This window comes from Pipistrellus kuhlii, unplaced genomic scaffold, assembly GCF_014108245.1.
Source record: "Pipistrellus kuhlii isolate mPipKuh1 unplaced genomic scaffold, mPipKuh1.p scaffold_m20_p_11, whole genome shotgun sequence".
Lineage (NCBI taxonomy): Eukaryota > Metazoa > Chordata > Mammalia > Chiroptera > Vespertilionidae > Pipistrellus > Pipistrellus kuhlii.
In genome coordinates this window covers 5,421,385-5,446,945 of record NW_023425416.1, presented here as the reverse complement: position 1 = coordinate 5,446,945, position 25,561 = coordinate 5,421,385, and the positions used below count along the sequence as shown (strand labels likewise).

Below are 25,561 nucleotides of genomic sequence, written 5' to 3'. Positions count from 1 at the left end.
GAAATGTACTTTAATAAACATTGACTGTATAATTACTCTAAGAGTGTGTGTACATTTTGGGGGGACACCCCATATTTGTCTCATCTCTTGCTATAAGTCATCTCAAATATATACATATAAATATGACCTAACATTCTATAAAGAAAATTCTCTAATAAAACCCTTGATCACTTTGAACTATGCAGTAAATAAAATAGCAGCTTAAAACGTGGTAAAGGCCAGAGGGCGCCTGACTAGCAACGGTGGCTGCCCGGTCAGCACTGCAAAGTGCTAGGAAGTTTGCTAATTTAATGTAAACAACTTCTTTTTTTCTTACTTTATTTATCTTCTTAATCCTCACCCAAGGATATGTTTTTATTGATTTTGAGAGAGAAGATAGGAGAGAGGGAGAGAAACTTGGATTAGCTGCCTCCTATATGCACCTCGATCAGGGATCGAACCTGCAACCTTATGGTGTACGAGATGATGCTCCAACCAACGGAGCCACCGGCCAGGGCTGAACACGTTTAATAGCAAGGAAGATATTAGGCAGCAATGGCTCTGACTATAGGACACAACTTCTAAAATGATTAGAAAACTGACGGGTTAGTAAACAGGCGAGCAGGAAGGCCAATCAGTCTGAGACACCGAATCAGACACCTCCCCCAAGGAGACGTCAACGTCTTTTCACGTTGCTGAAGCTCAGGTGACAAATTCTACGTGATTTTATGTAAGCATTTTAGGCAAATTTTCCTTGTGTTTTAAAGTTTCTCCCCCTCTTTGGAATAAAGATAGTTTACATAATAAGATGATCTACATTAAGCTTCCTGAGCGGTGTCAGCCAGTATTCATGAAGGCCCAAGGATTCCCATTAAAACCAAACGAGCTCCCTCCTTGCAACAGAGCCGATGCCCGAGTATTAACACTTGATAAGTCTTTTGTTTTCTGAGACTCAATTCCTGTGACCCCCTAACATCTACTTAACACATGTAAAGAACTCAGAGCCGCGATACACATGAAATAAGTGGGTAAAGAGGCCCTATCATTGTTATCTGTATAAAAAAGTCCGTTCACTATCAGGCTGCCTTCCATTCGGCATTTCCTTTATTCTCAAGGTTATACAAATAAGAGAAAGGGTAACAATAGATCCTCAACCTCTCCTTTCCAGGGTAAAATAATGACATCTGTGCAGGCTGGGCGACAGCGCTTCCTGTGAGGAGAGGGATGCTCCCTGACTGAACGGACACACAGTGCCACAGCCACACTGAGCTCCTCCGCGGTGGCCACTGGACAGAGGCCTGGCATTTAATTTCAGTGAAGCAGCCGGCGCTGGGTGCTGGAGAACAGGGTTCCCTGGTGCCATTCTCCTTGGAGAGCAGCCAGCAAACCGCCGTCAACTTTCCAGCGTGTGAGTTCAGGGGTCACCCTCTCCTGCCCCTCTCCTCAGCTGCAGTGATAGTGCTCCCCTCAGAAAGTGCTCTTGCGGGAGAGTGTTTGTGGAAACAAAGGGCCTCGTATTCATCCCATTTTCCATCAACATATATGACTTTCTGAATACCTACAACATGCCAGGTACACAGATGGCCCAGGTGAAGAAATGGCTGAGGCCAAGCCACAGCTCCCAGATCACAGGGAGTCTGAGTGCCAGGAGGAAGGAGAGAGAAGCAAGCGGTGGTGGAGGATGCTGCTTTATGTCTATGGTGCAGAGCTGGCTTCTCATAAGAAAGACCTTTGAGCAGAAGTCTGACTGATGTGTGTGGGCCCCGAGACTCCCGGGAGAGGAAAACACAGAGTGAGGGAAGAGCCCGCACGCAGGCCCTGGCGCAAGGCTTCGGTGCTTACGCTCACTGACAGGAAGCCTGTCTGACCAGGGGGGCTTGATCCACTGACGTTCAGTCCCTCTGGTCAGAGAATGAACTGCAGGAAGCACGAGACCTGCTGCAAGGCAGGTGCCAGTGATGGACGGACGGTAGAGGCAGGGGAAGAGCTGGGGGGGCAGACGGAGCCTGGCACTCGGAGAGCTGACATAGTCCACTGATGTGAGCACACAGGGCTACTAGGAGATCACTCTGCAGGCACCGACTCCCCCTTCGGAGGCCCTGCCGTGCAATCTGAGAGACTCTGGCAGTCAGACACTTCAGTGGTGCAATTTGCAAATCATTCTCTAGTCCAAGGCCAAGGGCAGAGAGGGAGAGGCACCTGCGCACTGGCTTGGATCTCTGGTGCACAGTTCACTGCGGTTCTGATGATGACGGCTCTGCAACATTTCAGAAGGGAAAACACGAAGATGACCTGATGCTAATGAGGGGTGCAGGCAATGAGATCAGATATTGCTTTTCCATCTGGATCGATGATGATTTCATGAACCAGTCACACATCAGTAAACCTGGATGGAAATTAAGTGGCATCAACTCGCCCATGGACTTCCGACCGAATCCACTCCTTTATGCGTGAGGCGTGCTGATCCACAGCGCGAGTCCTGCAGTTCCTTTCCTACAATGCGCGAGGCTGCCTAGCACGGGAGTTAGGAACCCAGCCTCTGAACCCAAGTCTTGGGTTCAAATTCTGACTTTGCCAACATCAGCTATGTGGTTCTGGGTGAGTCACCGAACCTCTCTGAGAGGTCCCATCGTCCTCTTCTCTGCAATGAAGTCAGCAGGGAGAAACAACAAGCAAACGCTCTACATACTGCCTCCCACAGCTACATCAAAATTACAACTAAAACATACAACAACCATCTAGAACCACCGGAAAGCTGGCTGAATGGAAGCCCTATGACTAGAGAAATAAAGAAGAAAGCACACTGAGACTGGTGGTAGGTGTGAAGGCGTGGAACGTGGGCCGCTTTTTTAATTGGGAGGGAGATCAACTCTGCAGAGGCTGCCCAGAGGAGCGAGGGGTCCCAGCCCCACACCAGTCCCCCAGCCCAGGGTTCCAGAGCTGGGAAAAGAAGTCCCTACTGGCAGTAAGAACTCTGGGCTGTAAAAACCAGTGTGGATTGGGGCTCAGTGACACAGAAGCTGCTAGAGACCCAGCTGCTCCTCTTAAAAAGCCAGCACCAGGAAATGAACTTACAAGCTCCTGCTTCCTCAGAGCTCCAGTGCTGGGCAAGGCTTTGGGGGACACAGGCACATAGGAGGAGAAACTGGACTGTCTGGCATGGGGGCAGGAATTTGGGGTGGCTTTCTTTCAGATGGAGGTGCTCGCATTGTTCCCATGCTGGGACCTTCCCGGTTGCAGGGCTGACTGGCGGCCATTTCTGTTTGCTCTGCCCTGATGATTCTCTAAGATCCCACATCTCATCCAATTTAGAACCTCACCCAAGCTGTGTGTAGTGGCTTCTGGATATGAATGGCCTGTCCTTGCTCAGGCTAAAACTTGTCAAACAAGCTGAAGCTGGATCAGGGAGTCCCAAACCTATCAGTAAAAGGCCCAAGACCTGGCAATAGCACCAGCCTACCTTGCTTCCCAGCTGGGCCTCTTCTGGACACTTCCAAACTCAATAAAAGAGGAGGAATCTGCAGATCTCTCTATAACTCCTGCTGGATGGCCCCAGGCAGTAGCTGACTTTGCACCTCCCTGGAGACCAAGAACCAGTGTACCTATTTTACCCAGGGGACAGTATCAGACCATACCAAATTACAACTCTTCACATCCATAAGCAACACACTCAAGGGCAGACTCAGTGAGCACCAAAGCCCCACTGAAGCTAGTCCTGCTCCATAGGGGTGTTTCCTGCACAGCAGCTCTTCCACTGTAGTTGCAGCTGGTCCCCACAGCCAAATGGCCTGGAGGTCAATTGCTTTCAGTGACATCAACAGCAATCAAGGCTCAACTACAACAAGGCTGGGCACACAGCCCACAGAGGGGTGCATCAAGAATGTCCACCTCAAGTGATTGGGGAGGCTGAGCCACTGGGTCCTATAGGACACCTACTACACAAGGCCACTCTATCAACTCAAGGAAACTTAGCAGCTCTACCCAATACATGGAAACAAATACAGGGAAGCAGCCAAAATGTGGAGACAAAGAAACATGTCTCAAATGAAAGAAATGGAGGAAAGCAAACTACTGGATATAAAGTTCAAAACCACAGCTAAAAGACTACTCAAGAATCTTCTAGAAACCTCCAAGGGACTTAGTGAGACTTTCAAGGAGCTTAGTGAGAATGAAAAAAAAAAAAGGAAAAGGACCTTAAGCATCCACTGACTGAAATAATGAATAATATACAGGGATTCAACAGTATACTGGAGGATCCTGAGAATCAAATCAATGATTTGAAATATGAGGAGGTAAAAAACATCAAACAGAAGAGCAAATAAATAAATAAATAAATAAAATAAATCCAAAAAATATGAAGATAATGTAAGGAACCTCTGGGACAACTTTATGTTTACCAATATCCAAATTATAGGGGTGTCAGAAGAAGAAAGAAAGCAAGATACAGAAAACATATTTTAAAAAATGACAGAAAACTTTTCCTACTTGGTGAAAGAAATAGACTTATAAGTCCAGGAAGCACAGAGAATCCCAAACAAGAGGAATCAAAAGAGTACCACACCAAGCCACATCATAATTAAAATGCCAAGGGCTAAAGACAAAGAGATAATTTTTAAAAAATATATATTTTATTGGTTTTTAGAGAGGGAGGAAGAAGGGGAGAGAAAAACATCAATGATGAGAGAGAATCATTGATTGGCTGCCTCCTGCACACCCCCTACTAGGGATTGAGCCTACAACCCAGGCATGTGCCCTTGGCTGGAATTGAACCTGGGACCCTTCAGTTCACAGGCCAACACTCTATCCATTGAGCCAAACCAGCTAGTGCAAAGAGAAAAATCTTAAAAGCAGCAAGAGAAAAGCAGTTAGTTATTATACCTACAAGGGAGTGTCCATACAACTCTAAGCTGATTTTTCAATAGAAACTATGCAGGCCAAAAGAAAGTGGCAAGAAATATTTAAAGTGATGAATAGCAAGGGTCTGCAACCAAGCAAAGCTATCATTTAGAACTGAAGGTCAGATAAAGAGCTTTACAGACAAGAAAAAGCTAAAGGAGTTCATTACCACCAAAGCAGTATTTATTTTATAGGAAATGCTGAAGAGAAGAGGAGGAGGAGGAGGAAAAAAAAAGATAAAAAAAATATGAACAACAAAATGGCAAAAACAAAACAAAAAAACAACAACAAATCAACAATTGAATCTAAAAATGAAACGAATAAGAAATCCAGTGAACAGAACTGGTGAATAAAATAGAATCATAGGCATGGAAATGGAACAGACTGATGATTCTCAGAGGGAAGGGGGAGTGGGAGGATGTACGCAATACCTATGGACACAGACAATAGGGTGGTGAAGGCCAGGGGTGGGGTGAGAACCGGGTGGAGGGGAAATGAAGGACATCTGTAATCATCTCAACAATAAATATTAAAACAAATAAAAAAATAAAAGAACCATAAAAGAATAAAACGAAATGGAGTCAACATTGTGCTGGCCTGGGAGGCCGCTTCTGAATTATGAGATAGAAAGTGTTCAGAACCAACGATGCCTCGCGTGTTGTGAAACTGCTTATTGTTTTTATTGCCCGTGGTTTAAGCAGGGAGGAGGTCATACATGCTTTCCCAACCAAACCAGAAATTTCCCTTTGCTCTTTCTAAGCAAATGTAGCCGTGATTTTTCAACAGGAAAAACAAACCATTCCTTCAATTCCCCCCCAGCATCGGGGATGACAATCACAGCCTTACTCACTCAGAGGAGCCTACTCAGAATCACACTGCAAACTGGTGACAGTTCCAAGGCAGTTACACAGCAAGGTGTTGCGAGGTGTTACCTGCCTGTGTGGGGTGTGTGGGGTGTGTGTGTGTGTGTGTGTGTGTGTGTGTTGCTACTATGACAACAAGCCTGGCACACAGTAAGTACTCCCTGGTGAGAGTGGTAAGTTATCATTACCACACCACACCACACCCTTTTCATATCTAATTTTTGCCTTTCAGCATCTCTTTCTCATCTTTCTAAAGGTATGAGGTGTGACTGCAAAGTTCTGCGAATGATATTCCGCTGTGACTTGTGGAAAGCGTTTGATTTTTCCAGCTAGGATTTCCCGCGAGGTGCCAGGGAGGCAAGTCCAAGGTGGACACAGACCTGCCCTGCAGGGAGCGTACCTCTCAGCCCTCACAAAGGCATCACTTCCATTCTGGTTGTGATCAGCAACAGCCACTGGAGACTGTGCCCCAAACGAGGACGGAGATCAGCCCTCTCTGTTCTCAGATGTAGGAAAGGTGGCCTTTGGGAGTGAAACGGGCCTGAGCGAAGACTGAGGACTGTGCTGCTTATGAAGCAGGCTTTAAAGGAAGGATACTACCCAGCAATGAAAGTTGCTGCTTAGTTTTACACTCACTTCTTCCCAAGTTGTACATTATAGAATCAAAATGAGCAGGATCCCCGAGGGCAGGAGCCTGGCACTGGCTGTACCTCAGGTTACACATCTGCATCGCTGGCAGAGCTTTTAAAAAAATACGGACACCTGCCAGTCAAGCACTGGGATTTAGATACTGTGATCCAGGCTGAAGTTCTTTTATTTAAAAAATATATATATATTTTATTGATTTTTTTTTTTTAACAGAGAGGAAGGGAGAGGGATAGTTAGAAACATCGATGAGGGAGAAACATCGATCAGTGCCTCCTACACATCCCCCAGTGGGGATGTGCCCACACTGAGGTACATGCTCTTGACCAGAATGAAACCTGGGACCCTTTAGTCCACAGGCTGATGCTCTATCCACTGAGCCACACTGGCTAGGGCTATTTTTATTTTTAAATAAATAAAAAAACCACCCCTAGTCAATTGCTCCTATTATTAGGCAACATCAGTAAAATACCATTGATTTGTCCTATGTCAGAAATGAGCACAAACACTGCCTGATTTTTATATCCTTCATGTGCCCACATGTGCAAAGTCTTCCCATGTTTCCTGACGACTTGCCCAGGTCACAAAGCCAGCAAGGTGGGGTGGGATTTACACTAGCACCCCCTCTCTACAATCATGTGCTCTTTTCTCCCCACAGGGCGTCACTTATGCAGAGTCCCACACCAGCAAACCCAGACTTCAGTAAGTTAGCTCCAGTTTTGGCCTCTCCCAGGAATGGAAACTTAAACCCGCCAATCTGGAACTACCTGGTCAGCGAGGTAACCTGCCTCACAGACCTGCTGCTCTGAAGGGAGGGGACCAGGCATGGCCACGCTGGCTTTCACCAGGGAAACGTCCTGTCCGCTCCCTCTGCCTGCTGCCGTGCTCAGCTCCCTGAGCTCCTTTCCTCTGGCAGATGGGGTGCTGCCCCCTGCTCCAGTCGCTCACCAACAGCCAATCAGAGCTTTACATTTCACTCAGCTGTTGTTTTCCCACAAATTATGAGGTCATTCTTTCACAAAATTAGAGCCAAAGGGGTCATCCTAAAGGTGATCTAGTTCAAACCATCCATTTTTTTTCTTTTTAAATTAAAAAAGTGAGTCTTGAGGCAGGAGTAGTAAGCTGGTCACAGGTAAGGGCAGGTAAGAGCAGAGTTTGAACTAGACACACCCAATACAACTTTCTCTCAAAACCAGAGCAAATCTCCTCTTGAAATAGAATATTCTGACTCAACCCAAAATTATATCTTAACAATGACCCACCTACTAACTGGTGTGAATTAGCCAAATACACAATACATCTTATACCGAGGGGCACTGGTAGTTACATGCTTCATATAAAACAATCCTTCTTTTAAAAAGTAAAAAACTTAAAATAAAAACCCCTTAAAATAAATAAAAAGTAAAAAACTTATATGGGACAAATTCTATATCTTTTGTAATTAAAAAAAAAATCCTATATGTTAAAGATAGTAATCACCTTCTGGCATATTTTCCAGATACATAAAAAGGAAGAAAGAAAGAAAGGAAGAAAGGAAGAAAGAAAGAAAGAAAGAAAGAAAGAAAGAAAGAAAGGGAAAAGAAAGAAGAAAGAAAGAAGAAAGAAAGAAAGAAAGAAAGAAAGAAAGAAAGAAAGAAAGAAAGAAAGAAGAAAGAAGAAAGGAAGGAAGGAAGGAAGGAAGGAAGGAGAAAGAAAGAAAGAAAGAAAGAAAGAAAGAAAGAAAGAAGGAAGGAAGGAAGGAAGGAAGGAAGGAAGGAAGGAAGGAGAAAGAAAGAAAGAAAGAAAGAAAGAAAGAAAGAAAGAAAGAAAGAAAGAAAGAAAGCTCTAGTCTCACACTGGTGTCAAAAGAAAGGCCATCTGAGTGCAAAAGCTGTCAAAATAAATCAATAGAAGCATTCTCCTGACTGGACAGCAGAGGGCGACAGAGAAAGGACAGGCCCAGAAGGAAGGCTTGCCCCATGGACAATAGGCAGGGCCAGGCTTACAGAGAAGAGATTGTAAACAAACTCCTGGTGGTCTGAGGCGCCAGGACATATGGTCGGGCACTCCCTGCAACTCCAGGCCTGACCCAGGAAATGGCCTGACCCCAGGAATTAACAAACAGTATTTCAACCTCTGCATGATTTCCAGGTGGGAGGATAAGAGAGACAAAAAATACTAAAACCTAAAATGTATCCAATCTTGAAAAGAACAAAAAAAAAGCAAAAAATGGGCTTGTGACATTAACAATTAAAATAAAATACAAGCAGTTAGTTATGCCCCGAAGTAGAAAAAGATCTTTAAGGCACAGAGAGCCTCACCCCTGAGATCAGAATTCCTGAGCATCAGTCGGTGCAGATCTCTCGGGTTATCAGCCTGCTTCCTTGGAGCTATGACAGAAATGAGCTTCATTAGACAGAATCACCTGAAATCTAGGAACCTCCTCCACCGGCTGACTTATCCTCAAAATACACTGGTTTCCAAACCTGATATGTAATAATAATGTCTCAATGGACACAAATATTGAGCTGACTATAAATTCCCATATAGCAAGCATGTCGCTAATCTATATACCCCTTCCCAGGGACATAAGAATCCAATGAAGGCATTGCTACCTTGGCATCAAGTGACTTCAGCATATTTTAGTTGATCTCTGATCTTTTCAGAGAGAAAAAAAATCCTGTTCTAAGGGGGGGGGGAGGTAAGGAATAGAGTGAAGACAGAAAAGGGAGTACTACAGTCAAACTGCTCAATCACTAAGGAGGACGAGGCATGAGGTGACTATTCTGTTCTTGTTCCAAGTAGCCTGAACCTCAACCTTTCTGAGCTGTCCAGCCCTGCGTCAATGGCGATAGGTAACCTCCAGAGAGCCAGCCCTCTGCTTACCCCCGAAGGACTCAGGAAGGACCGTTCCTGCATCCAGACCACAGGCTGCCTGGAGGAGTGGTCGCCAAGGACCTCACGGATCTTGGTGACCTCTGACCTGGAGGCGTACCATTTCGCACCAATACAGAAGCTTAGGGTTAGGGTTAGGGTTAGGCATTTTTTACTTAGAACCCTCAGCTTGCATTTCTTCTTTGGAAAACTCTGGCTATTGCTTAGTTGTGTTTCCAGTTTGCAAACACTAGGACCTTTGAATAAAGCTTTACCATCTATTTATTAAAGAACCAGTGAAGTGGCCATTTTATGTTCTCATTTAACTGAGCTTCTATCTTTGTTGTCTCCTCAAACCTACTCACAGCTCCACTCCGCCGTGCAGGACAGATGATCAAAATGCCAGCGCCGATTCAAACTACTAACGTGTGGCAGAAACAGATATATTTACGTGCTTCCTGTAAAGATGAATAGTAGCGGCTGCTAGCCTGCCAAACTGCACGTGTACAAACTTCCTCCCCCACATGTAAATCAAACACGGGGCATATGGCGTATTGTAAAGAAGTGCTGATGTTACAGCAATCTTAAATTACTCAGGTTCCGGATTAAACTATGGAGATATTGACTAATGTGGCAATATGCTCTGCATCTCTCCACATTAAGTTCATGTTATACATATACAATGTAATGGCATTCATAAAAAAGGTCTTAGAAATTAAGAACAGGGAATGCAAACCTGTTTGAAATCAAGAGGTATATCTCCATAATCAATTATTTGCTAGTGTGGGCACATTCATTCTATGATGATACCAGTAACCACTGTCGGTTGGTAGACTATAATGAGACTCAGTTTTTTGGTTCTCTTAAAAGTGACTCTAACTACAAAGGAAAACTAAACACATGTGCAAAAGGAATGAAGGAACAAATAATGGAGAGACAAGTAAATTAGGCAGGAGAGCAGAGTGGTTTGTGACTGCCGAAGGAGCAGCGGCTGAATCAGAGATGCCCCTGACAACTAAAGACGACTGGCTGCTACGTTTCCAGCTGCTGACTACCGAGATCAGCGCTTCTGCAGAAACGGGCGGTCCTCAGAAGTCAGGCCGAGGACTAGACCGCAAGCCCCTGGGCGAACCTCTCCGTCACCTCGTGGGCTGGCAAATGCCGGGGATACAGATGTCAATATGAAGACATGGGCCCTGGCCCAGGACGTGGTGACAGCGAGAGGAGAGGCGGGTGCCGCAGAGAAGCGCTCTGTAAATTGCCAGCTGATGTCTAAGCGCCAGGTATTACCCTCACCCTCACACTCAAGTCACTTCCTGCCACGTCTCAGTCACTGTTTAAAAAACAATGATCCATCCCGTCAAGTGAGCCAGGTACAAGACACATCCCAGCTGCCTCCGTGGAATCACCGTTTTTAAGAATGAAACCTGCGCAGTGGCGTTTGGAACTGTTCTAGAAAGACGGGGCATTTCTATTCACACAGACGGCTGCTCTGAATGTTGGGTTTCCTTCCAACAACACCGATGATTTGGATCACAGAACGCACAGCACCACGAGAGCGGGAGGACAGGCGGCTGCGACATCCATGCTGCAACGGAGCTGAGAGAAAACGGAAGCCTGGCTCCCCGTTTTGGCCCAGAGGGCCGGCATATGCCCTGCATGGGTCCAATCACGCTGGCAAAGGCCGAAAAAACAACCAGCATCAGGCACACAGTGTGGGTGATCCATTGCTAGTCACAGACACAGATTCACAAACCAATTCCAACATCGTGGGAAATGTCTCAGGCTGAGATCCTGGGGGTTCCTGAGGCACGCAGGCAGGGGAAGCAGGACGTCTAACTCCTCAAGACTCAGAAGACCCCACTTCCCTGGGGTCTTTAATCAGGCCATTACATTGCGGGTCTGCTGAGACATGTGTTTAAGACAATTGGCGGAGCTCTTGTTCCTGACAAGTATAAATAATCGAATACTCATCCATCCATCCATCCATCCACTCATTCATCCAATACCCATTGACTCATAGCTACCGAGCCACAGTCAGGAACTGTGTTAAATGCCGGGGATACAGATGTCAATATGTAGACATGGGCCCTGGCTTTATGGATCTTCCATCCGAGTGAACAAGGGAGAGCAGCGAAAAATAAATATACACTCCTGATAAAGGCTACGAAGAATCGGGGTAAAGTGCAGTGCAGGTTTCGTGGAGGTGTTGGAGGGCTACATTAGAGAAGGGGCCAGAGAAGCCTTCTCTCGGGAGGAAACCAATGAGCATGAGCCAGCCGGGGAAAGTGTTGGGAAAAGGACTGCGAAGGCCCTGGGGCAGGAAGGGCTTGGAGCTGAAGGCACTTCAGACAGGAAGCATGGTGGCTCGAGAGCAGGGAGCAGGGGAGAGGAGTGTGAGCCGAGGTCAGGAGAGAGGCTGGGAGCCCCATTGTGCACGCACACTGTGCAGGCCGGGCTCAGGAGAACTAAAGGATAAAGGCTTTAAAAGCTTACTGGTCATTTAGAGGCACAATCTGACTTACATTGAAGGATATCGCTCTAGCTGCATATGTGTAACATATGTGTAAACACAGCCTTTATTCTAAAGATGCTAGCCCAACATTTGAAGAAATCAGAAAATGTTTTGAATGCATTTCTAAACATTTAAATAAAAATAATCTTAGTAAAGCAGACATTTAAAAAGCCCCAAAGAGCCACCTGATGACCAATAAGTTAAACAATGGATTGTGGGTTAAAAAAAAAAAAAAATCAAAGAACAAACTACACCCACATACCTCCTCGTTGCACCAACAAGGTGACCTCACTCCCCTTGGGACACTCGATCAGCATGTCCACCACCTGGTTGTGGGTGAGCGCCTGCACGTTCTTCTTGTTCACCTCCACGATGAGGTCCCCCTCCTTCAGGCCGCGGCACCGGGGGCTGTCCACAATCTGCTTCACTCTCTGGCCGCCCCCGCCGGGACTGTCTGCGATGGTGAAGCCGAAGCCCATTGGCCCTTTGACGATATGAACGGTTATGAGTTCTGGCTGGGTGGCTATGGAGGAGGCCAGGGAGACAGTGTCGTTGGGGTAACCATGGGAACCGTTGGAAGCCACGTCGGCCGGGCTGCTCGGCCTGGCGTCCTTCATGCCGTTGACTTTGCCCGTTTTACTGCTGTGGCTAGCGGGCGAGTCGTAGGTCTCCTGCCCGTTCACGATGATGGGCTCTTTATCCAAAATGGCCACTGAGGTCACTAAACTCGTGTTGGGGTCATCTGGGTCAAAAGGCAATGGGTAACCTCGGCAGAGTTCAAGGTCCACGCTGGCACCGATGGGGATGGACTGGAAGATTTTCACAACTTGCGCGTGTGTGTGTCCCAAAACACAGGTGTCGTTCACACTGACAATTACATCTCCTGCAAAAGGTAAGAGTTTGGGGATTAAAAAAAAAAACAGTACGCAGAAAATCTACCTCAATATCCTATATAATAAAGGTGTAATATGCAAATGGTCGTTATGCTGTGAAGCGTAATGACCAACCGCTTAACAACCGGATCACAGATCAGCAGGAGGGTGGGGCAGCGAGCTACAAGTGGGCGGTGGAGCTACAGGAGCGGGCAGGGCAGCAAGCCAAGGGGTGGGAGTGTGGAGGGAGCCACAGGAGGGCGGGGCAGCGGGCGGAGAGCTAGGATGGCAGCGAGCTACTGGATGTAAGTGGGTGGCAGAGAACTACAGGAGTGGGCAGGGCAGCGAGTAGAGAGCCACTGGAGGGTGGCAGCAAGATACTGGCGCACAGATTTGTGCGCAGGGCTACTGGTTATGATATAAAGGCCTACCAACAGGAAGCTGATCTGAACCTGGATTTGGGCATGGTATCGTAGGACACAAAGGGACTATGTCTATCACTTATTTTAATGGCTAACAAGGCATTTGTTTAGCACCCAGTGTGGTCCCAGACCGTGAGAAGATATAGGCACTGAAAGAGCATTGGGGGTTTCTTCATTTTTTGAAAAAAAATTTTTTTTTATTGTTTGAAGAATTACAAATAGTAGTCTCCTTTTCCCCCACCTTTGATCTCCCCTCATCCTCCCTTCCCCCCTTCCCCCTGCATATACCTTCACCCCCCCCCCATGTCTTCTATCCATTGGTTATGTTTGTATGCATGCATAAAAGTCCTTTGGTTGATCTCTTACAGCCCCCTGCCTCCAACCTCCCTTGCCTTCCCACTATAGTTTGACAGTCTATTTAATAGTTCTTTATCTTTATAACTACTTTCCCATTTCTTTTTCTTTGAAAAATCATCAAACTGCAGACTAGAAATAATCATATAATAACAAAAAACAAACCCTCACTGCAGACACCCAAGCTCAGAGCCCATCCATTCAAACAGACTTACACGCTCACAAATCACCGCTCTACTCCCCCCAGTGGCCCCTGGGAGCTCCGGAGGTGACAGGGCCTCACGGATTTCCATCACCACGGGAAATGCACGTGCGGATGGAAGAGCCGACCTAGAGGCGGCGATTAACCAGAAACACGCTGCTGTGCGGCCCTGCGTGGGGCCACACTCCGGCCGCTGCCCACCTGTCTCCATCTTGCCGTCCAGCGCGGCGGGCCCGTCCAGGACAAGGCTCTTGATCTGCAGAAACTCGTCAGGCTCGTCCCCGCCGACGACCGTGAAGCCAAAGCCACGGCTGCTTTTCCGCAGCTTCGTGTGAATGAACTTGCCTTTCAGTTCAGAAGGGTTTCGTGTAAAAAAGGGTTTGCCTGGATGAAAAGAAGGAAAGTGAGGGAATGTCAGGAGGAGCGCAAAGGTGAGTGAAACAGCAAATGACACAACTTCTAGGTCATCTCCAGGCCCCTGTGCCGGGAAGGGAAACGCAGGAGAGAGGGGTCCGTCCCCCAACCCAGGGGCAGGGCTGTGGTTCCTGTGGGGTGACAGCAGTCATGTAGTCGCACAGCCACGCAGCCCTTCACAGGAGGCAGAGCGGACTTTGCTTCTTGTCTTGTGTTTTGTTACAAATAATTTTTTTTTAATTTTAAAAATATGTTTTTATTGATTTTTTTTTTTTTTTTTTTTTTTTTAGAGAGAGAGGGAGAGAAAAACATTGATACCGAATTTTTGGACTGGATTGATATCAAATTTTTGGACAGGATTCTTTGTCCGCCAGAATCGAAGAATAGTCTACGGCCATACCACCCTGAACGCGCCCGATCTCGTCAGAATCGAAGAATAAATCCACGGACAGAAAGTGGGATACAAAAGGTGGAGATTTATTGAAGAACAAGTACAGACTCCTAAATGGGGAGAAGAAAAGAGTCCCGCAGAACTGACTCCCATGTAGGGAGGGGGAGAGTCCCCCTTGTTACGAATAATTTGATAAAAAAGTACCATCACTGATTTCAAAGTAAAAAGAGTTATAATTTTACTTTGATTTGAGTTCTAAATTAAACAGATTTTTCCTGTTAATTGGCAACTTTTCACACTTTGTTCTGGACATGACCCCTGCTAAAATCCAGTTTTTTGAAAAAATTTAGGGGTGGGGAGTGAACTCAGTGGCAGAGCATGTGGTTTGCATGTATGAGGCCCAGGCTTGAATCCCTGAATGAGTAAACAAATAAGTTTAGAAGTGGCTTGGAATATTTTTAAAAATGAAACAAAATTGAAAAACCTAAATTAAGCAAAATAGTTACTAAAAGAGCCATATAGCTCCAAATTCAGTTGTCTTTTTTTTTTTTAATTTATTTATTTTTTACAGAGAGGAAGGGAGAGAGGAGAGAAATAGTTAGAAACATTGATCAGCTGCCTCCTGCATGCCCCCCACTGGAGATGTGCCTGTAGCCAAGGTACGTGCCCTTGACCGGAATCGAACCCAGGACCATCCAGTCCTCAGGCTGACGCTCTATCCACTGAGCCAAAACCGGTTTTGGCTCAGTTGTCTGATTTAGAATATATAGATATGTAGCTTAGTAACTTCCAGACATGCTACCTAAGGTTTTACTGAATTTTCTTGATAGCATTCATAAATAACATCTTGTAGAGTAACCAGAAGTTTTGTGTTTCATCAGCTGGGTATTTCACTGTAATTTAATGACTTACTGAAGTTTCTCTGGTTATCCCAAATAGTGGATATAATTCAAGGCTCAGACCCTTCAACTCTCCTAATTGTATTCCCGTCTCCAGTCCTGGCTCCAGCTGCCCCATGTGCCAAAACCAAAACCAAAACCCAACCCAAACCACAACAGGGGGAAGTGTCTCCCTAGACCGGCACGAGAGAGCCTGGTGCCTGGAAGGAAAGCTAGTCTGGGCTAGCTGTATCGAAAAGGCCTTCTTCAAAAGGTCTCTGTGCACACGTACAATTTATAACCGCATTATTTCAAAAGTTCCTGGCTCTTAAGAAGGCTCTTTCAAACTGCCCCGTCACAGGAGCGCTCCTGGACCTCCTCCCTGGAGCCATCCCTGGCTGGCTGGGAGCAGACAGGCCGGCTGTGTCACCACGGCTAATGGAAGGGAAGGCACAGAAGGACTTCCCGTAGCAGGGCTCCCCATGTAAGACCGCCTGCCAGGCCCCCGCAGGAGGTGTCCATGCAGTCAGAGACAACTGCCATGGCAATCGTCAGCTGGGCGCTGAGGACAAGGGAGACCGCCCTGGTGAACAGCGGGCACCCTGGGGGCGGGGGCAGAGGCAGAGGCAGAGGCAGAGGCTGCCAGGGAGCTCAGAGCCCTTAGAGCAGCTGTTCTCAACCTGTGGGTCTCGACCCCTTTGGGGTCGAACGACCCTTTCACAGGGGTCGCCTAGGACATCCTGCATATCAGATATTTACGTTATGATGCATAACAGGAGCACAATTACAGTTATAAAGTAGCAACGGAAATAATTTTATGGTTGGGGGTCACCACCACATGAGGAGCTGTATTAAAGGGCCGCAGCATCAGGAAGGTGAGAACCACTCAAAGCTGAAAGGGGATGCCCTGCAGGGACCCCAGGGGCCGCCCCTCCTCAGGGTGGCTTCCTGACCTCCTTGGGAGAAAGGGCAGGACCTCCCCCCACATCCCAACCCCTTCCCAGCTTCATTGTTTTTGTTAGTCCTCACCAGAGGCTATATTTCTCCACTGATTTTCAGAGAGAGTGGAAGGAGGGGGAGAGACAGAGAGAAACATCAATGTGAGAGACACATCGGCTGGTTGCCTCCTGCATATGCCTGACCAGGACCGAGGATTGAGCCTGCAACGGAGGTATGTGCCCTTGACAGAATCAAACCCAACACCCTTCAGTCTGCACGCCAACGCTCTAACCTCTGAGCAACAAGGGCCAGCTCTGCCCAACTGTCTCCCTGTCACTACTGATTGTGTGCTTTGGCTCACTATCCCCAACCCACATGGGGGGCAGTGCAGGCCACACACACAGCCAGCAGGCAGCGGTGAGCCCTGTGAGCCTCTGCTTGCACACCCGGTGTGTAGCACCCGCCCCTCTCATTCACCTGCTCCGAACACAGGCTCAGCGAGTGAGGGGCTGAGTGAACAGCTCAAAGAAATGAGACTGAACTGTCTTTCAGAAGGCAGAAGGTGGTCCCAGCGGGTGTTCAAGCTTTTTACCCTTATTATAGGTGCAGTGACAAATGTGAACCTGTGTTTGTCTGAATGAGTTTTTTAAGCTGTCAGCATATTTTGAGCTTAAAATAAATCCAACGTAATGCAGCCCAAGCAGAGCACTGTCTTCCTTTTCCAAGGCGCACCCCAGGAGGCAAACCGGAGGGCTTCCCATTCACCCCTTTCATTGTGTTTGCACGAGATGGTCATCAGTTAGTGGGGCTTTGGGAAGAAACGCCTTTCTACCCACAGCTGTGGGCTGAGGCTCTGCTCAGCCCGTGCACACGCCACTCTCTGCCCACAGCTGTGGGCTGGGGCTCTGCTCAGTCTGTGCACACATCTCTCTCTTCCCATGGCTGTGGGGTTGGGGGTCTGCTCAGCCAGTGCACACACCTCTCTCTACCCACGGCTGTGGGGTTGGGGGTCTGCTCAGCCAGTGCACACACCTCTCTCTACCCACGGCTGTGGGTCTGGGGCTCTGCTCAGTCTGTGCACACATCTCTCTCTTCCCATGGCTGTGGGGTTGGGGGTCTGCTCAGCCAGTGCACACACCTCTCTCTACCCACGGCTGTGGGGTTGGGGGTCTGCTCAGCCCGTGCACACGCCACTCTCTGCCCACAGCTGTGGGCTGGGGCTCTGCTCAGTCTGTGCACACATCTCTCTCTTCCCATGGCTGTGGGGTTGGGGGTCTGCTCAGCCAGTGCACACACCTCTCTCTATCCACGGCTGTGGGGTTGGGGGTCTGATCAGCCAGTGCACACACCTCTCTCTACCCACGACTGTGGGTCTGGGGCTCTGCTCAGCCGGTGCACACGCCACTCTCTCAGAGAGCCTGGTCTCCCGACAGGTCCAGTGGTGCTGTCTGTGGCGGAAGGGCATCACCTGGGTCGCTTTGGGAAGCAACTAAGTTTAGGGCCTGCCCTAGACTCACTGAACCTGGACCTTTGGGGTCTTGGCCCCAAATCCACTTCTGAACAACCCTGAAAAGCCTGCTTCCCTGTCAGGCCGGGACTGCTCCGGGCACTACTGTGAAAAGGCACAGACCACTGCTCCCCACACTGTCTGCGATGATGGTGTAACGAAGAGGCTCAGCATGGAGCTGAGAAGCAGAGGGCAGTGGGAATTATGAGGGCCTCAGGGAGAGTGCAGTGAGCTCTCCCACATTCCACACCAATGGGGGGCCAGAGACTCAAAGGAGAAAATGAAGAGGCCTAGAAATGAGCAGGAAGCTCCTAGCACAGATCAATACCTCTGACCTGCATCAGCCGGGCACTGAGGTTTTGGTACCAGCACTTGACCTGTTCAAGTGTTCACTGACTTCATCTCTAAGACGATTCTGTAAGCAGCTGTATATGCATGCATGTATGTATGTTTATACACATGTATTTTCTTTCACTCCACAATATCAAGCATTTTAGCAGATGCTTGATACCCAAGAAATGCTGCCTGGTTTGGGGGGCCCTATTGCGAGAAGGCAGCCTCCAGCTTCTGCAATTTAAAGTCTAAAGAAGAAACAACCGTTAAGCAGCTGGACACACAGAAACACTAATTACAACTTTTAGGTTCTGAAAATAAGAAGCCTTAGATGGAAAGAGTGAATGTAACAGGGGGATCTAGCCACAGCCTGATATGAGTAGAAGTTAACATAACAAACGCTGGAGGGAAAAGACCGCTGCAGAGGGAACAGCATATGCAAAGGCCAATTTGACACAGTCCAAGTTTCGCTGGTTTTAAGGAACAGAAAAGAGGTTCAAAATACGTAAAAGTTAGGGTAGCTGACTTACCAAGAGAGGGGAAATATGATGACATGAGCTGCTGAAGGAGTATTATGTTTAAAAAATATGAAGGAGGCACAAGTATGTTGATATTAATTAGTGCTATTATCTATGTGCTATCTTTATTAAAGCCATTATCATTCTAAAATGTACACCAAGGCAGCAGACGTTATTTTACATAAATTGATATTAATACTAATCTCATGACAATATCAGCTAGCAGGGAAACAATTTCTTTCTTATGAAAATTATAATGGAGGAATCAAAATCATAGAAAATAATTATTCTACTTATCTATTTATATCTCTTTTAAAATGGAGAGAACAAATTTTATAGTCTTTTTAACAGTTCTGTGCTACAAACATCCCCTAACTCTACCAAATATGCTACTCTTATTTTTCTTATTTAAAAGGAAAAAAAAAAAAACTAAACCAACAAACAAACCCAAAAACCTTTTCTATCGTTTAAGGGTTATGAGGCCTGAAGTAGCAAGATTCTGGAGCTTTCAATTTTCAGAAGGAACCTCTCCAGGGGGCTCAAACTTTCTGTGAATGCAAACAAGTGAGGCCCAACGTGAAGATGTAAAATGTGGGTAAATGCCAGAATAGCAGCCAAATCAGAGACGAGAATTTAAAACAACATGTCCCACTGTTTTACATTTGCAGGAAAATTTTAGTTAAAACCAAATATGGCTGACTAGAATCTTGAAATATCTAATGCTCAGTTTTCAAGTTATGTAACACAATTGCTAAATATCTGTGGTCTCCAAATCCCAGCGGTTCAGGGCCCTGGAGTGGTTTTGCCTCTCCCCTCCCCGCCCCAGCAGGGACCTTTGGTGCAGCAGCAGGAGGCTGCTACCGGCTCACCCTGCCGTGCACAGGGCTGCCCGCAGCACAGAGGTCTCTGCCCCCCACGGCCCCGGCGCTGAGGCCGAGGAAACCTGGTTTAAGTGACCTCTGATGACAAGGAGTGGTCTCTTTCAGAATGTTACAAAGAGCTGAAATTCGCACAAAAACGTTTTTAGTATTTTTGACACTTCTGATCACTGATACATTTAGAATTTTAATCATGATTTTTACTATCAAAGGAATGAGTTGGGAGTTAAAAAAGTCCACTTCTTAAAGTAACTTTTTAAAAAAATCAGGTTTTTGAGCTAAAGCAATGGTGCAATGACATAAAGCCTTACCCTGAAGGGGGGTGTCTCGGGCCGGCTCCGGGTTGCTTGGGGGGTGGCTGGGAATAGCAGGAGGCACGAGCGATGACCGGTCTTCTGTCCATTCTGCAAGAAAGGGAACCCATTGCTCACTTAGGACTCAGCTGCTTCTTAATATAAAGCCACTCAAACCAATAAAATGCAGGCCAAGATTTAAAAAAAAGTATTGCCGAGACTGGTTTGCTCAGTGGATAGAGCGTTGGCCTGCGGACTGAAAGGTCCTGGGTTTGATTCCAGTCAGGGGCATGTACCTTGGTTGCAGGCACACCCCTAGCGGGTGGTATGCAGGAGGCAGCTCATTGATGTTTCTCTCTCATCTATGTTTCTAATTCTCTATAAAAAAATTAATAAAATATTAGAAAAAAGGTATTTGATTACACTCTCTATTAATACCACCAAGATACCTCTCCCTCTGTCTCTCTCTTTCCTAAGACCTTTGGGGATAGAAATATTGTGGTATAACCAATAAATCCCCAAATCTCCAGTTCTCTCTGGCTGGAGAGTCCAAAGGGAGACCAAGCAAAACACGTCAGGAAAGACACAAAACGAAGGGAACTCAGCCAGCCCAATGGACAGAGGCATGGCGCGGGAGCTGCTCAGCCAGCTTGTCTCGGGAGGGAAGGGGTTGCAGCAGTTGGCTGAGGTGCTGTCTCTTGTATCTCTGAACTGGAAATCCTCCTGGGTCCTAACTCTAGTCCTATTGCCCCTGGAGGCTCAGGGATAACTCAGTGAGTGCCCCTGACATTTGCCTAGATTCCCTCCAGCTCGGCTCACACACTCAAGTGTACACTCCCATTCCCCAAACTGCACCAACACTACCAAGCTTCACCCGCTCAGGGAAAAGGTTCAAAAAGATTCTGTTTAGATGGAAAAGGAACTGAGGGAGAAAGGAGAACTTTTCAGTAGATGAGCTCTCTTCTCTCTCTTTCTCTCATACAGTCTATGGAAGTAGTCAGCAAATTATGGCCAAAAGGCCAAATTGGGCCCAGTGCCTGTCTTTATACAACTTGTGAGTTAAAAATGGCTTTTACAGATTTAAATGGTTGAAACAAACTCCTTCAATAAATGCCAAGAGTTAGGCCCTGTTTTCATTTACATTTTATGGAGAAGAGATGTCATGACATGAAAATCACCTGACGTTTAAATTCCAGCCCGCATGGATGCTTCACGGGAACAGGCACGCCCACTTGCTCACACATGTGGATCCTGTCTCACAAACTCCACACAGAGTGTGTGGCTGCAGTAGAGACTGCGTGAACCAGAGCTCACATTTACCATATGCCCATTTTCAGAAAAAGTGTGCCAGTTGCCACCCTATGATCTATATTTACTATGTACAGTGTTATAATAAGAGAAGTGTTATATTTGACATTCATATATTTGATATTCACATGTTACAGTGAGGGTGCATTAAAGTCTATTATTTTAAGAGTCTAATGAAAACCTGGGAAAAGCCTAAGCATCTATTAATAAGCAGGTGACTAAATGAAATAAAATAGAATATAAAATTAATATTTATAAAATAGAATATAAAAATTACAAGATAAATCTCTATTAACCAGCTTTAAAATATATTTAAGAAGAAATATATTTAAGCCTGGCCAGTGTGGCTAAGTGATTGATTGTTGACTTATAAACCAGGAGGTCATGGTTCAGTTCCTGGTCAGGGCACATGGACAGGTTGCAGGCTCAATCCCTAGGAGGGGGCGTGCAGGAGGCAGTTGATCAATGATTTTCTCTTATCATTGATATCTCTCTCTCCCATTCTCTCTGAAATCAATAAAAAACATATTAAATTTAAACATATACGTAAGCTGCAGTCTATGTTAAAATATGCATCTTTGTACATCCCAATAAACTTCTGTGCAGCACTTATTGCTGAGCATGGGTTAGGAGTGAGCAGGAGAGAATTTAATGCTCCATACTGCTGAATTGTTCATAATTTTCCAAAGAGCGTGAATTGACTTGTGATTTTGAAAAGCTCCAAGCCCTAGCTGACTTGGCTCAGTGGATAGAGCATCAGCCTGCAGACTGAAGCATCCTGGGTTTGATTCCAGTCAGGGCACATGCCCAGATTGTGGGCTCCATCCCAGTAGGGGCTGTGCAGGAGGCAGCCAACCAATGATTCTCTCTCATGATTGATGTTTCTCTCTCTCTTTCCCTCTTCCTTCCTCTCTGAAATAAAATAAAAATATATTAAAAAATAAATAAATAAAAAGCTCTCAAACCCTCAGCTCCAGTCTAAGGGCAGCAGCTCCTTTCAAATTAAGAGCAATCGGTGCCTCGGAATTGGGCCCCCCTCCTGGGGCCCAGGGCAGGGAACTCTGGCAGGTCGGTATTGCTCCGGGGACATCACGTCCTCAGGGGGAAAGACCTGGTCCCCAGGCCAGTCCTGACCACGGGGTGTCGGCGCCCAGGCTCTGCCCTGCGCTCCTGGACCACACACAGAGAGAGCCAACCTTCCGATGGCGGCTGCGGCTGTGGCTGCGGCGGCGGCTGCTCCAGCTGCTTCTTCCGTTTGGCTTCCAGAACTGGGTTCTCATACTGTGTCTTCCTGTTGATGTGGCTGGAGCAGAAGCAGAGAGCACACAGTTAGGAAACATGTCATCTCCTAAGTCCAATGCCCGTTGGGCCAAGTCCCGTGATTAGAACTGAGCTGAGCAGGTGCCAGAGGCGCTGAGCACATGCAGGCAGGTAGGAGGAGGAAGGAAAAGGCTCGGTGCTGACTGCTGTACGTACCCCGCATCGTGCTGTGAGATTTACGTGCATTGTATTTTACAATCTTCAATAAATGCCAGGAGTTAGGCCCTGTTTTTATTTATATTTTATGGATTAAAAACAGTGAATTTCTGAGCAATTAAGCAACAGCTCTCCTAACATAACACAGCTAGTGAAGAGGCTGCTTCCAAACCCCAGACTCTCAAGTGTTCAAGGAATCACCTGCCAGGTGAATTGCTTTAATTCAACAAGAAACAGATTACAGAAGTATTAAACAATGAGATTAAAATGGAGGTGTGGCGATGTCTGTAACATATAATGCCAGAACTGCCGTGTGGCTGTCCATGATAGAGTTTTCCCTAATGATAGAGTTAAAAGGACTCTACCAATATCTGTCAACTATTTGCAACAACAGACATGGAGTCAGGATTAATAGGCCAAAATGCTAAGTCAGAGAGACTCCAAAGGCAGCTAACATAAACCAATGGGATGTGTTCAAAGTGACAAAGACCCAGATGGTCCCAAAACTAATAAGGCCATGACAAGACACACATACATACACATGTACATATACATACATATGAATACACATGTTGTTGGTTTTTTTTTGCCATGGTCTTATTTAGTATCTGCCTATGTATATACACACATTCTATAATTACACAGAAGCATAAACATATTCAGGTTTTTTCTTTCTTCATCAAAATCACACTTCACTAGAAGTTTTGGAACATATTGATCATATGATTATTTAGAATCAACATTCTTTTTAAAGCCAGGATTTCTTTTTCAAAGGCAGGCTTGTCAAATAGGGTAGACAGACTAATTCCCCTTCATTTTTATTGTAGGACTGCTTGTTTATTTCCTAATCCCTGTAGGCAATTTCATGCTACGATAAGAGTCTAACATTAATGGGCGTTGGATCTGAGACGACACCAGGAGGGAAACTGCACAGTGAGAGAACAAACTGCCGCTCCACCACGCCGCTGCACCCAAGCTGCGGTACCTGCTCCTTTTAAGAGGGAGAACTCGACACACGCCCACACAGGCAATCCCCCACTGCACACGTGCGAGAAAGACAATCTGCCGGGCACATGGGGGAATGTTGTTTTGTGAAGGTCAGAGATTTTCCTTTCTGAGGCCCCAGTCACTCATCCCCTTGTGAGGAAAAGAGGTGGCGATAGGATTAAGGCCCACGGACACTTGCTCTACTGAACTCAGGATTCTTCACAGTAAAGTGCAGCGCAGTTTATGATTCGGCATGGTTGCCTCATGTCTTATCACCAGGTTTTACCCTCCTCGCGGCAGCAGGAGGGACAGAGCTTGCCAGCTGTCCTGGTTGAGGAAGGGAGAATTATGATAGAACATTCATATGGTGTTTGTTTCTTTCAAAGGATCTTTTATTAGTTATTTCTCATCTTTCTCATAGAAAATGACATCAAGCATATTTATTCTATGTTTCATCACTTGGGTTTCTTTTCCTTTCTTGGGTGTCATCCTACTGGTTGATGGGTTTGATGGGAAGGCGAGAGCATGCCCGCTGCTAGAGAATGGCGCACAGTAACGAGGTTGCGGTGAGGGCGGGAGCTCTTAGAAACCAGGAGCCACTCGAGTGGTCCTCAGGCCAGGGAGAGGCACAGAGGCACCAGGAGCTTGCAGGTTAGGCTAGTTCTGAATTCCTTCTTAATGTTGGCAACATTTCCTATAATACATTATTAAGACTTGTCTGACCCTTTTAGAAAGTCTGAATGAATTAGCAAGTAATTACTGAGCAGTTCAGACTTGGGCAGGGCCAAAAGTGGGAAAACAGGTCCTCCTCCTGAAAGAGGGACCTCCTCACTTGGTCTAGTGAATGGTTACTTGCCTGAGATTCATTCATTCATTCATTCACTCACTCAAGTAATACTAAGTGCCTACCCTATACCAGGCTGCTGGGCCTTGGCTGTGTAGTGGCAAACAAAAGACACAGCGTTGGCCCTCATGACCTTTATAATATAGAATCAAAATTCTTTTTAATTTTATTTATTTCCAAATCCCTGTAGGCAATTTCATGCTAAGATAAGAGTCTAACATAACTAGAGGCCTGGTGCATGGAATTCGTGCACAGGGTGGGGGTCCACTCAGCCCAGCCTGTACCCTCTCCAATCCCGGGACCACTGGCTCCTAACTGCTCACCTGCCTGCCTGCTTGCCTAATCCCCCCCCGCCACTCGCCAGTCTGATTACCCCTAATCTTCTCTGTCTGCTGACCTGATTGCCCCTAAATGCCCCCCCTGCCGGCCTGGTCACCCAACAACCCCCACCCGTGCTGGCCGGGTTGCCCCTTATTGTCCCCCTTGCAGGCCTGGTCACCCCTAACTGCCTCCTGACAGCCTGGTCGTCCCCAATTGGCCCCCCGCAGGCCTGGTTGCCCCCAACTGCTCCCCTTGCTGGCCTGGTCACCCACACAGCCTGCTGTTCAGTTGTCTGATCGTCCCTCACCCCCCTCCTGGCTTTGTCGCCCCAGGAAGCCTGCTGGTCATTACTGTTACTGTGACAGTGTCCCAGACAATTTGTGTATTCCTCTATTATTAGTATAGATTTGTTGTCTTCAGATTTGATGAATACTCACTCATTCATTAAAATAGACATATAATTTCACTATAAAATTATGTTGTTATCATTATTTAGTTTATACCATATAATGATGGCAAACTCTGCTCAGCATAAATGTATGTGATGACAGAGGGTAAAAGCTACAGGGTGGATTAGTGGACACTTACTCTACATAGTAGATACCATAGACAGGATCTTCAATCTTTTCCCAACCGGCAGGCAGCTCTGAAAAATAAAAGGACATTTAGAGAGAGAAGAGCATACTCTTAAAGAGCCTAGGGATTTTCAACAAGTTAGGCAAAAAGAAGTTCATAAAAAAAATGCCTTAAGGGCAATTAAAACTGTGTATCTTAAAAGAAAAGCCAGTATTATTTTTATTTTATCAGTGTATTTTTTTTCTGCACAAAGAACAATTATTTACTGGCATTATGCACAAGCAAATGAAATGTAAT

The 25,561-nt window shown here is 46.4% G+C and overlaps 1 protein-coding gene across 18 annotated transcripts in view; it reads right to left on the bottom strand.

The window, feature by feature from the left end:
• The window catches only part of MAGI1 (membrane associated guanylate kinase, WW and PDZ domain containing 1), a 513,936-nt gene that overhangs the window by 52,976 nt on the left and 435,399 nt on the right, over window positions 1–25,561 (bottom strand). For all 18 annotated transcript variants that reach the window (XM_036430606.2, XM_036430608.2, XM_036430609.2 and 15 more), the window contains 5 exons: window positions 25,277–25,334; window positions 22,257–22,363; window positions 19,771–19,863; window positions 13,803–13,985; window positions 12,014–12,634 (listed from right to left, as the gene is read on the bottom strand). In XM_036430606.2, coding sequence (XP_036286499.1) covers window positions 12,014–12,634; window positions 13,803–13,985; window positions 19,771–19,863; window positions 22,257–22,363; window positions 25,277–25,334 — 1,062 coding nt within the window. The remainder of the gene's footprint in view (window positions 1–12,013; window positions 12,635–13,802; window positions 13,986–19,770; window positions 19,864–22,256; window positions 22,364–25,276; window positions 25,335–25,561) is intronic.